The sequence below is a fragment of the Protopterus annectens genome, chromosome 6.part0 (genome assembly GCF_019279795.1).
Source record: "Protopterus annectens isolate FY-2018-M chromosome 6.part0, PAN1.0, whole genome shotgun sequence".
Classification (NCBI taxonomy): Eukaryota; Metazoa; Chordata; order Ceratodontiformes; family Protopteridae; genus Protopterus; species Protopterus annectens.
The window spans coordinates 595,428,140-595,441,880 of record NC_056737.1 but is presented as its reverse complement, the minus strand read 5'-3'; the positions used below and the strand labels follow the sequence as shown (position 1 = coordinate 595,441,880).

General features: G+C 39.5%; 1 protein-coding gene across 2 annotated transcripts in view; it reads left to right on the top strand.

The window, feature by feature from the left end:
* FANCM (FA complementation group M) overlaps positions 1 to 13,741 on the top strand; it is a 2,552,324-nt gene that overhangs the window by 2,028,295 nt on the left and 510,288 nt on the right. For both annotated transcript variants that reach the window (XM_044074265.1, XM_044074264.1), the window contains exon 17: positions 10,799 to 10,927. In XM_044074265.1, the coding sequence (XP_043930200.1) occupies positions 10,799 to 10,927 (129 nt within the window). The remainder of the gene's footprint in view (positions 1 to 10,798; positions 10,928 to 13,741) is intronic.

The following is a 13,741-nucleotide window of genomic DNA, read 5'->3' as shown; positions in this document are numbered from 1 at the left end:
CCCACATCATTCTGTCACTGTGTATTTGAAGGTAATGGATGTCACTGTTACTACAGCTGATATCCATACTCTTATGGAGGTCACTGCTGATGTCAAACTTATTTTCTCAACTGAAGGGAAAATTACTGAACCAGAGCTTTCCTTCAATCACACTAATAGCATAATAGCATAGGCAAATAGTCACCGAGTCCAGACAGGCAGGGATACTTTATTAGAGAATAATGGTTCATCATTAATTTCTTAACAGCTTTAATCCTTTTTGGGTTAACACCTCTCCTACAGAGGGCAGTTTTGACTTAGATCTTATCCAAACAGTAGTAAGAGGAAGGCTACTGAGGTAAAGTGTAGTTAGCTGATGTTAATGGAAAAAGGCATAACCCCATCTTTCCAAGGGCGGTGTCAACTTCAGCTCTGTCAACTAGGTCTTTTTGTTTTAGGCATTGAAGAGTTTGAGTGTCTCTTTTAATTACAGAAGCCTTATAATAGGACTTTATTTTGTTAAGTAAATCTGTTTTTGCTATTATGATAAATAGCTCTCATTTTAAACAGGTCAAGCAGTTTGAAGTGCAGCAGCTGTTGCATATCCTGTGTGTTTATAATCCTTTTGTAATACGTGAGGAATTTGGGTTTTAATCTGTTTTGCTTTGGGCATGATTGCATTATAATTTACACATGGGACAAGGCACTACCAAAGTTGCAGATGATGTCACATGTTAGTGATCCTGAAAAAAATGCTGGAAGATAAAGTATGCAAATCAAGAAACAAGGAAGCACACTGTTTCGGATCTTTGCCTGGCAGGAAATGCTTTCACTGGTATTGTTATACCCCAAGCAGACTTCAAATAATTTTTCCTCAGGTAGACAGCAAGTGTTGGAGGTGTGTTGGAGCAGAAAGAGGAAACTGGGAACATATTTTCTAGGAGTATAATGAGTTGGCAGACTTTAAAGATTCCCTGCAGACTGCTGTCACAACTGCTGGGTGAGGAAGTTGGTATGACTAGGGAAAAGATTTTTTGAGCTATGATGCAAACTCGGAATTGCCTAGACATAGTAAGGCCTTGTCGAGTCTAATTATGATGGCTGCCAAAAAAGCAATACTAGAAAATAGAAATCAAAGTCTAAACCAAATTTACTAGAAGTAGTGAAGATAGTAACAGAGTTAAGACAGCTAGAACTGGGATCTTTAGAAAAGGGTAGGAGCAAGTACATAGGAGAAAATGGAAACTGTGGGATCAGTACATGTAGAGGAGGAATGAGGTTTAAAAGAAGGCGGGATTTGAATGAGCTATGTAATGGTTGACTAACTGTGACTGGTTATGTTAAAAGTGATGTATAGTGTTTGCAGTTACAGTTGTCGCATGGTTTGGAATATATAATGTTTGCAAATGAGATTGTGTCACTATGGTTTATTGTCATTTATATAAATGTACCATGGTATCGTCATACATAAGTATTCAGTAAAGATATTTCTTGTTTAAAAAAAAATAGAAGCACACTGTGACACCTTGTAGACTGTTTATTAAAACATTGACCTACTGCAGAAACATCATTGGTGTACCACTCTCAACAAAAGAGGTATATATTGCTTCCTTTCATGGCAGTAATCATACCAAAGAGGAACATGTTCTGCAGCAAGTTGATATTTTTCTTTGCATCATTAGTAGTTCCTGTTGAGTCTACTATCTGACCAGGAGGTTACCGAGAGGTATCAGCTGGCCAGGGTGCTGGCTGTGTGTGGCTTTGAATGCAGATTGATGTAGTCGTCAGAAAAACACCCCCCCTCCGGGAAAAAGGCCTGTCCTATTATCATTGGATGGACTTACATTTAGAAACTTTCGTCATTGTGTGGGTGACATACTGATGGTGTTCTCTAGTGCTACCTCTTACATTCTAAAATATTTCCTGGCTGTCTCAAGCCTAGAAGCCTTAGTTGCATCATTCAAGTGCCGGGCAGCAATTGAATAACTTTTGTAAGACCATGATCCATGTCAATCCATTTCAGTCTCAGCCTGGGAGCATTGTCTGGTTAAATAATTTGCTTAACGTCTCACAGTAGGTAAGATTTTTTTTGGAATCAGACCAAGGAACTGCTACAGAGTGCAGGCATATCTGCTGCAATGTTAATCCACCGCACTAATCTGCCAAATTACATAGACAAGTATTGCCTGCACAGTGGTACAGTTGCCATGAAGTCATCAAACCAAGGGCACAATGATATGTGCACGTATTCATAGCATGTGGTACCATATACTACCTCTGTTTATCAGCAAAAGGTTTCACCACAGTTGGCATTACTGTTATCATTTGTGCAGGAGTCCAGATGTACACAGGGCAAATCTGCATAGACAATTACAGTTCAGAACTAGAAATGTGTCATAAGGCATCATCATCATCATCAACCCCCTTTTTCCCATTTTCTATATGGAGCCAGGTGTAGCTTCAACTGTTGCCACCTCTTTTGATTGAGTACCACTCTCCTGCCTTCTTAAACAGCCATGCTTAACTGTCACAGGTCTTCTGGTATGTAGTCCATCCATCTCTTGGCTGGATGTCCTCAATTACTTTTGTCTGCTTCCTATCTCTTTCTCACCAGACCATCATTTGCTTTCTTACATACATGACTGCACCACTGTAATCTCTTCTTAACCTTCACTGCAGTTTGACCTAGTTTGGCTTCTGCCCTGATGTCCTCATGTCCTTCTGTCCTAACATGTACAATAAGACATGATGATCACTGTTATCAGAATTTGTGAACAAATGCTGGTAGTACATTGATGAGACACTATTTCATGACAGCAACCCATGCTGAACCCTGAACATTCACAGAGGGGACATTTTTTACCAGCATTGGGAAGTGGATTTAAGTTATTGATCACAGTAGGGCTGCATTTTCTTGTCTGCAGGGTTGATCTGCATGAGACAACATCTCTACCAGCTAGTTTACCATGGGATGGTGTGCAGAGAGCTGATGGTGAAACAGCGATACTTCTGCTCACAGCTTGCACATTGGTATCTCTTGCAGGTAACATTTACTGCTGCTATGAACCATGGGCACAGTCTTGCACAGCTGTGCCATATTTATGACTAGCATGATACTTTTGTGCCATGTCATGAACATGTCCATATTAACTGGCGCAGCTGTGGTGGAGGAGCTCGTGCTCTGAGATCACACACATGCAATTGGACATCATTGTTCAACTGCACCCATTTGTTTGGCATGCTGTCTTTCAGTACCAACACGTGTAGTGGCCAAGACATGCAGCACACAATGAAAGGTCCCATTTATATTGGTATAAGAACCTATACCCCACTAGTGCAAGTGCTAGTGTGATAACACAAGCATACTTATTGGTATGTGCAGAATGTGCATCATTTGCACGTTTGTGGTCCATGTGATTGTAACTGCCATTTTGTTTCATTTTCCCAGCTGCTGCTAGCTGCCTTCCTGATGTAGTTAGGCTCTATTCTATGACGGGTGATTGGCTGTTGTGACAACCATCTCCAGATTCTTCACCACTGGAAACTCTTCCTGCAGTCTCTCCCTGCAAACCTATGTCTTGTAAGCATATTAAGCTAAAATGCTTCGGTTTTTCATGTGTGTTAGTGTTTTGGACGTGTTGGGGTGGTACTATAGTGTCCTGTGTGGCTCATGCGTTCCCCTAGTGGGGTTTTTACATTATTCCAGTCTGTCCCAAATGGTGAGAGGACATGAATGCCCACCAGGACACCTGTATCATTGTGGACATTCTTTTGTTCAGTGTTAACAGAAGTCATTCTTTTTGTACTTGCCTGAAATGTTGATGCCGAACAGGAAATAACATATCATTTTTTAAGTAGTGTTTATCTATATAGCATTTCCATGTCAGGTGAATATGATGTCTACATGTAACCCATGTTTGGGTTGCATGAGCAGTGAACAGTCCATGATGGCCATGCGAGATATGTATTACAGTTATGAAGCAGGTGCCTACCAGTGCATGGCCCATACATGCAACAGGTGTTATATGGTATGCACACACATGTAGCATGCCTGGTCTCAGATTATCTGATGCTGCAGAAGCATCTGTGCTTGTAGGGCATCATACAGTTTAATTTGCTTAATGAGAAAAGACGCACAGAGATACATTCAAGTAACAGCCTATGCATGGAAGGGGGATATCTGCATAATTTCTACCTTCCACCTCCAAAGATTTCTCTGCTTTAGAGCTATGACCATTTGATGATATTAGAATTCCTAAGTGTTGGTTGGAGAAGAGGGAACCACGACCACTTGGATGCATTGCAGTTCCGTATCTTGGGTGTGTTGTCATTGTCTAGTTATGAATCACTGTGACATGATAACAGTAGTCTGAACTGTGTGGCTGTAGTCATCACCCAGCTTCAGCCAACATACTGTGTCCTTCCCGAGTTGATATATGCACTCTCACTCTTGGCCTACTCCATTATCACCATGTCATATTGGCAGAGTGCCTCAAGCAGCACCTAATTTTTGATGCAGTAAAGCTATAATGGAAGAGCCTGGCAAGTGTCTTAATGTAGATGTGGATATATTTGCAAGGGGTTAGTACCATTTAGTTTAATACCATTTCACAGCAAGACTATATCATATCTTGCATGTACCATGGGATCTCCAAGCTATACCATATGTTACAGAGGCATGCAAGATACACTGATATATTTTAAAATGGATTCTTGGGTATTGTATTACTTCTAAAAATAGGCACTCCCCTACATAAGTGATCTGCTTTATTACCTAGTTTATATGGTAAGGGAATATTATGACATGCAGGGAGACACTCCCAAAAGAGACTTTAGGTATAACAACCAAGCTTCACAGGCAGCGCATCTTTAGAAACAGTTGCTACATATTAGCATACAGCTACACATTTATGAGAAATGAAAAAGCATGTGAAGAGGTATACTGCTGTTAGAACTTCATTATACACTGGTAGTCTGTGTACGGATGAACAGTGTCAGAATTCTAATACACATATAGGTATGTAATTTACTGATAGCTTAATAAGCAAGATCAAACAGTTAACTAACAGGTATATTGCTAACATGCATATCTTATACAGAAGAGTCCATGTATGAACAACAATGCACCACATTCATAAAGCTTGCAGTGCAAGTCTGACAAGAATGGTATATTAGTGAGAACATGTCCTTATGAATGCTGTTATACTTTCTTAAATAAGTTTCATTTCCATTGAGTATCATGGGTATCACATTATTCAGGTTTGAAACAGTCTACCTTCTCAGCGTCACTTTCTACACAGCTTGTATGCAATGTCTACAGCACTCTGTAGAGAATTACAGGAAGTGATGAAGGGGGCAATAACAGCGCATGTCTTGTGTTTGGCTCTGTGTCCATTTATAACAGATGTTACAGCTCTGACGTGTATTCATCATTGGATAGCTGCTTTTGCTGGCAAAAATGAGAATCTGAAGGTGTCTGGACATTGTGTATCATGGCAAGTGCATTACAACTTACCAGTGGTGCCATTGTGGAGTGAACCAGAGTTACTGATAATGCTTTCCCTGTTTTGGATCTGTGTGGATTGCCTGTCTAAAACGTAGAAGGATACAGTTCATGAAATCAGCACTTGGGAAGATCTGGCTACTACCTTCCAAAGGCAGACATGGATCCAGTTGACTGGGATGTACATATTGTGTCTGTTTGGTAATGTCAGCTGGAAAAGACCTGATGGCTGACAGCACTGGGAGGAGCAGACTGCAGCAGCTCAGCCACCTGTTTTAGTAAGTGTAACCTTTCCTAACATTTCTTTACCTTTTTATACTTTCCTTTATCTTCATTCCATTAATGTTTATTCCCAAGGGTACTTGTTCACTTAGCTGTGTGTGTCTGTATTTTACTTAATTTTGTAAGACATGTACTTTGTGTATGCTTGGTATGTAGATTGTCTGCAAGGCTGTACTATGTCATTTCTGTACATTTCAGCCAGGTTCATAGCTATCTATATAGCACATATATGCATATTAGTATTATTTAAATACTGTGTTGCTTGTTGTGCTTTGCTGTCCACATGTGGGCACACTGAGAGGCTGTGTTGTCCTGGCTCTGTAATGTTTTGCTTTCTGACAGGCACATCATTGTGTGTCTTTCCATGTCTTTTGCTGAGTAGTCATTTTAATGGATCATATAGGTATGCAGATCATTGGCAATTAGCAATGAAGGCTGCAAATGCCTTTCTGATTACTGGTGTTGGTGCCTTTTAATGTATGCTGTCATTACCATTAGAGCTCTGTGATGTAGAGCTTTATCTTAAAGTCTTGGCTGTATAGTTGGGGCTCATTGGTTACTATACCCACAGACATGATGAGGTTTGTTTGGAGACTTAATACCTGGCATGCTAAAGCCCAGTGAGAGGACATTCCTCTGTGACATGGCCATGAGAGACTACTTACTAAAAAAATCTGTTTTGAAGGTATTTTGCACAGTGCCTGTAAATGTTTGTGTGGTGTATGTATGCCAAGTATAGATTTATAGATGTGATAACAAACTGCACTCTAATATACATGTTTGTTACAAAAGAAAAGGATAGGCTGTAATAGTATGCCATTTACACCTGACGGATGTGTCCTCCAGCATGTCTGAGGGGGGTTGTTCTTTTGTAGTTGCTCGCTTGTTGCCATTATGAGTTTTTTTTATTTTAAGTGCTAAGTTAAGTGTGTGTATTGCATGCTGTGGAGGCATTACCGAGAGTGTGCAATCCAGGAGAAAGTGGGGTCTGGAAACTGGAGACCAGACATAGAGATGAATGGCCTAGTGGGCTAATGCACTAAGCTGTAGTTGACAGGTGGCCGGGTTCGAGACTTGGCACATTCTTTAGATGACTGACTCTCTTACTTTGGAGTGAGTCTACAGGGAGTAGTTGCTGTGAGATGGCAGATGGCTGCCACATTGTCAAGGACCCTTTTATAAGTAGTGCTGCGGCCTCTGCATGCTTTCTTATGTGAATTCCCACACCAGTGAAGCAGCAGCTTGGTCTGTGGTGTAATTTATTTATACAGACATACATATATGCATATGATAACTAATATGTGCAATGATCTGAAGATCATTTTTAAGCATGACCTAGATCAAGTAGGCATAGAACATTGACAGTATTCTTGTTTGATAACTTGAATCACAGTTGTGGCATATTAAATGCATACATTAGCATGTAATCTCCCTCAGACTGGAGGGTCACCATCCCCAAAAAGGCCTCCTTTATTACACCTAGTGTACTGTACTACAGTAAGATATATTGTGTTGTAGAAAAGCTGTTGCAACATGTTTGTATACAAACACATCTAAAATTATATAATGTACCATAACAAATGTGTTTCACACCTTTACTATGCTGTATAAATTGGACATCATTTCTAAGACTGGTAGTTGTCCATGGCAAGTTAGATGGAGTTTCCACCAACCCTTTGAATTTTTAGCTTGATATTCTGTCTAAAAGGATTAAAACTTTGCAAACAAGGATAATGAAATATTGTAGCACACTTTGAGTGTGGTACTCGTAATAACAATAGAGGAATTAATTGAATTAATTTTGTCTTCAGTTTAAATACCCTCCCAAGTACAGCAATGTGACCTTGTCATTTTTCACATTTCATATGTACTTTATTTTGTTGGCCCTGGTACTTTGGTTCAGTGTGAATTAGTTTTGTTTGTAGATTAAATAGTGATAAATACCCGTTACAGGCTGATTTGGCCAGCTGTTAGATAAATTGCTAATTGTTTGTAGTAATGTATCTGTCTTGTTCATAGGTTAGTACTAGGCTAGTTACCCTTGTGGGCCATTTCAAGCCTAGCCAATTACCACATGTGAGAATCAAACCCTGCACCTTGTGTCTGTAAGGTAAACACCTTAACCATTATGCCATCCTCCCACCAAGTTATAAAAGATTGTATTTGCTGTTTTATAGCTATGGTGAGCGGCAGAGGCCAATCTAATTAACACGCTACTTTAGTGAACCAAAGGTGGGATATTCTGTTTCTGTCATAATTTAAAATTGTGTTAGTCAACACATTTTTCACAAGATTTTGGCTTTAAGATCTGAGGTTAGCTTCAGCCTTGAAAGCTGAATTATGCATTTCCAATTGACAGTAGTTAACCTACCTCAACAACTAGAGCTTGACTTGCTACTGCTTGAGAAAAATCTAAGTCAGAACTGTCCTGCAGAAGAAGTTTGTTATTCAGACAAAGTGCTGTGGATGATTCAGTCATCTCTTTTTGTGCCAAGTACCTCATACAGCTTTACTTTGAGATATGCTCTAGAGAGAAGAGGAATGAAGGTTAGCAGGACTAAGAATATATGTGTGTGAATGAGAGGGAGGATAGAGGAATGGTGAGGATGCAAGGAGTAGAGCTGGTGAAGGTGGATGAGTTTAAATACTTGGGGTCAATAGTTCAGAGTAATGGTGAGTGTGGAAGAGAGGTGAAGAAGAGAGTACAGGCAGGATGGAGTGGGTAGAGAAGAGTGTCAGGAGTGATTTGTGACAGACGAGTACCTGTAAGAGTGAAAGGGAAGGTCTACAAGAGGGTAGTGAGACCAGCTATGTTATATGGGTTGGAGACAGTGGCATTGACAAAATGGCAGGAGTTTGAGCTGGATGTGGCAGACTTAAAGATGTTAAGATTTGCACTGGGTGTGACGAGGGTGGACAGGATTAGGAATAAGTATATAAGAGTTCAGCCCAGGTTGGAAGGTTTGGAGACAAAGCCAGAGAGGCAAGATTACGTTGGTTTGGATATGTGCTAAGGAGGGATGCTGAATATATTGGGAAAAAGATGCTAAGGATGAAGCTACCAGGTAACAGGAAAAGAGGAAGGTCTAAGATAAGGTTTATGGATGTGATGAGAGAGGACATGCAGGTGGTTGGTGTGACAGAGCAAGATGCAGAGGACAGGAAGAAATGGAAACAGGTGATCCGCTGTGGCGACCCCTAACGGGAACAGCCGAAAGATGATGATGATTAAGGAGGCCAGAAAACACCTGCTTTAAAATGTTAATTAATTAAATAAATGAAGTAGAATATTGCCATGCTTCTGGGGGGAAAAATACCATTACAAATCCTGGAGTATTTACATGCTTATGTTAGTCATACCATGCCAATGCTTCCATTAACATTCATCATTCATCCTTCCTGTCTTAGAGGTTACTGCTATGTTTACTTTCCATTTTGTAAGTATGTGCTGTAATATGAAGTAGGGTAATTCAGCTGAGTGAAATAGTTGCCTTAACAGTAGATATTCATGAAAGAAAGATTTCAGAATTTAATCAATCCACTCAATTCAGTCCAGAATATCTATGAATTATTATTCAGTGCAATACTCTGTTGCTTTTAGAATTTGTGATTTATTCATAGTGACCTTTACTTGTTCTGTTAGGCCCGTGGAGTATGCTGTTCAATTGATAATTACTGGTAATGCTCCTATTTAAAAGGGGTAAAGAAGAATGAGTTCTTGTCATTTTTCAAAAAGCCTGACAAATGTATTGTCAGGGATTTAGGTGGATATTACTGGCAAAATGTTTACTTGTAGTGAACCATTTAAGATAAGAATATTAATTTTAAGTATTACCTGCTCTAATACCTATCTGTTGAAGATGTACTATAAAAGTGAATATTTCATTGTTAAGGTGGTTTATGTTTTTAATATATTAAAACCAGAACAGATACGGTTAGAAGCTTTTAAACAAGGTTAGCAGAGGCAGGTTCTAGGAGGCTGAAGTAGAGAAAGCTCATACAGTATCTGCACACTCCAGAAGTAAAGTGCTCCCATAAAATCCTCATGGATAGTATAATCAGCCAAAAGAGCCCTTGAATGGTTGTAAGCTTCTTCATAGTGGGATTTACTTGGTTGCCATTCCTCATTCATCAAGATCGTAATTATAATGCTCAGTCCCGTACTGTAGCATTTTTAGAAGATCTGTTGTGTACCTTGATTTTCTCTTGAAATTGTCAGCTTTCATGAGAGTTTGTTGAGTTCTTCTTCTTTAGATCCCTCATATGGTACAAGTTTATTGAGGAGAACCTCTGTGTTAGCTGGTGCATATGTGAGTTCAGCTGACCTCCAGGAGGGCCACTACAGTAAGTACCATTTTTCTGTAATCTATTTAGGGGAATGTCTTCCTTAACTGCCATCGTATGGCAATTCATCTGTTAAATAGACCACTAGGTATTGTTTATTGCTATTACACCATGCTTCCTTTCTAAATAGTACTTGATTATTTAAAGACAGAACTGAAGACCAAAGAGGCTGTATATCTCTGTTAGTTGTACGTGAGGATACTGGCATGGGTCTAAAGGGGGGAGGATACCTTCCTTGAGCAATGGCTTCACAAAGAAGTTGAAAGGGCTGTGTTTGGGAACATTTAAACTTAATTTAAAGGTAGAGAGTGCTGCCACAGATCACTTGGTATTCTGATACATAATATTTTGTGAGCTAAAAAGGAACACTTGGGTCTCTGCAGGTTTTGACATTGTAAGAATTGAGTAGACTACAGGCTCAAGAATCCATTCCAAGGGATGTTACTAGTACATATAACTTTATTTCCTCTATGTGAAACTGTTCTGCTCTAAAAACCTGCTGTTGGCGCCTTGGATCTGTAAATCCCTTAAAACGTAAGTATGTGACTTTGATACAGTCTAGATATTGAAAGTCTGAATGAGTAAACTTGCTCTGACTACAGTAGTCTTCCTATGGAGAACGTTAAAAAAGTTGCATTTGTTTTACTTCAAATTATCTTTTTTTTTTGTTTTTGTTTTGTTTGCATTTAGTCAGAATCATCATCTGATGATGATTTTCATGATAATGTGAAAGAAATATCCAGAAAGGACCCAGGAGTAAATGTTATAAAGAAAAAAGGGCCTAAAATAAGGAAAAGTAGTCGTCATATGAAGAGAAAGGTAAGATCTAATTAACAGTGTGCATTTTATTTCCAGTCTCTCTTATCTATTACATAGACACTAACTGAGGTTTGCCAAATATAGTGATGGTGGTTCTAAGAATGATGTCCACATTCACTTAACCTTTATACTACATTTAACTGCAAATTTTTGTTTGAGGAAGCTGCTTTGTAATTGCTGGTAGTAATGTGGAGGAACTCTCTTGTTCTGAGCACAGCTTATTTACCAGTTGTTTACTGGGGGACTGTTCTGGTGAAAAGCATGTAGTTTCTTTCTAATAGCTGCCTTAGACAAGCATGGTTCATCCAGTCCTCTGAAGTCCTTTCCCTTCATCTTCATGTCATCAGTGAACAAGTAAAACTAAAATCTGCAGGTAGATAGTGCATCTTTTTAAGTATCCTTCAATCATTTTAGGTCAAATAAAAGTAAAAAGAAAGGCGAGTGAGGGACTTGAATTGTGGAGAGATCGTTACATAAAGCTTCTCTTCATCAGACTCCACAATGTAGAGACCTGCTTCCTGTGCCTTACATTCTGTACAGCTGTGATTTGAGGACAAAATAGATCATCTGTTCACCGTTTGTCTAAGCTTGAAACCTCAGTAGAAGTATAAAATTAAAAGAAAATGCCATCATTCATAAGACATGAAGATTTTTCTGGTGATCATTATTTTTTCTTTATAGTCACTGAAAGGGCAAGAGCTCCCCAGCTCACTCTGCTGCTGTAGTTACTTTTCTAGTGTTAGTAATAGTTTTTGGCAACCACTCAGTTGAGGTGTTCACTGTCTGTTCCATTCAGGATAGTGTCAGCTCACCCAGTGTTCAGAGCTTTTTTTCACCAGAAACAGTGATTTCTAGCCTCTAACCCAGTAAAGTATTTACCATCTGCTGCAGTAGGGATACTGGCAGATTTTTTCTCCTTCCATGGTATGACAGCAAATTACTAGTACAGCTGTAGACACAGTAATAGTTATTTGGGTTTCTGAGATGGGTATATCTGCTTTTAACCTTCTCATTGTACTTTCGCACTAATTAGGCATTGTGACTAGGCTTGATTTTGGTTCATTCCCCAGGCTGATGTCTTTCCACATTACTGTTGAAGTGTTCTTTACTAAAGAGAGTCCCTGCCAAGGGTAGCCCAATATCCAGCCAGTGTACCAAAGCTTTAGGATTTTATAGATGTCATACATCACTCATATGCTCCCTGCTCAAGTTGTAGAACATAACGGTGACTTACAGATGTACATACCTCAGAATTTCTTTGCTACCAGTCCAAACACCATCACTGATCATTGGTCTGAACGCTGCATCTTCTGTGCTGGTTACTGCACCTTCTTTCAGATAAGTGCCCCACTGGGGTTTCTTCTTATTTTCTTCCTTTTTCAGTTTTGTGGGTTTACCTTTTCAGCATCTTCTGTGACCTTGGATTCTCAACCTTCAGCCCCTAAGAAGCCTGACAGATTGTATAAAGTGTCTGAGAAGTGTATAAAGTGTCTGAGAAGTGCAAGTTTCTCTACAAATGTCCCTCTGACCCTTAAGTAGTGTCTGTTTCTTCTGACAAACCCTCAAAGCTTTTGCCTTCTAATAAACCACTTCCTTCAGACAAGGACAGTAGAGCTATGGAACAGTCTGGCAAGAAGATATATACTGCTGCCACCTTGGCCTTTTGGGCTATTAACTACCATACCCATATGACCAGGTATGTTTTACCCTTCTTTCTCAGGCTTCCCAGGCTATCTCAGACCTTACTGATTCTGAAGGGAAGGCCTCAGCCCTCTCTCTACTGGGCTGTACTTCTCAAGTAGCCCGCCACTCTATTAAATGTAGCTATGATGCAGCTTATGCTTTTGGTTCTGTTGCGAGATGTTACTCTTGTCTTCATCTTCATCTATTACCTGATGATATTAAGGCTAAACTGCTGGATGCTCCTATTGATAATAAGAACCTGTTTGAACTTAAATGAGCTATGTAATGTTTGAGTGAGAAAGAGTGGGTAGATTGTAAGTGATGTATATATGATGTTTGCAACTGGGAGTGTGTCAGTATGGTTTGTGATGTAAAATGCTTATAACTAGGATTGTGTTGGTGTGGTTTGTTTTCACTTGTATAAATGTATGATTGCCTATGTAATAAGTGATGATTTACTAAAGATGTTTCTTGTTTAAAAAAAGGCAGGAATTTAATAATTTATATAATGTTGCATAGGTTATATGATAATTAGCAATATATGTGAAGTGTAATGTTTATGTTAATATAGTTTGATTACTTTTATATGAATGTAAATTTGCCTATGACACAAGTGAGAATTTAGTAAAGGTGCTTGGAAAAAATAAGAACTTGCTTAATTCTGCAGCTGCTGAGCTTTTTAAGTCCTTGCAGGATAGGTTTAAGGCCTTGCAGGAATTGAAGCATATGTTTGTTTATTCTGTTCTCATCTTTTGGTCATAGGCAGCCTTGCCATACTCCCAAGGTTAAGAAGGGTTCTAGGCAGGTTCTTCCTGCTAAGTCTAATCAGACAACCACGTCTTAGAAACTTTTTCAAGGCAAGCCAGGTTTTATCTGACTGTCTGCTTCCCCATTTCCTGAGACAGGTTTCCTTATCTGCTTGTCTTTCCCTGTCCCTTCCCAATTGGTGAAAGAGCACTCAAGTCTCTTGGGTTCTGTCCATCATCCTTCAGGGGTACTTCATGGTGTGGAATTCCCTTCTTCCTTTTCTGGGCATTCCTCAACCTCCTCAGGAACAGCTTCCTTTCTTCCCAGAACTGCTTCAGAGCCTTCTGGCTGAAGGTACCATTCAATCTGTACCCCCTTCCTTCC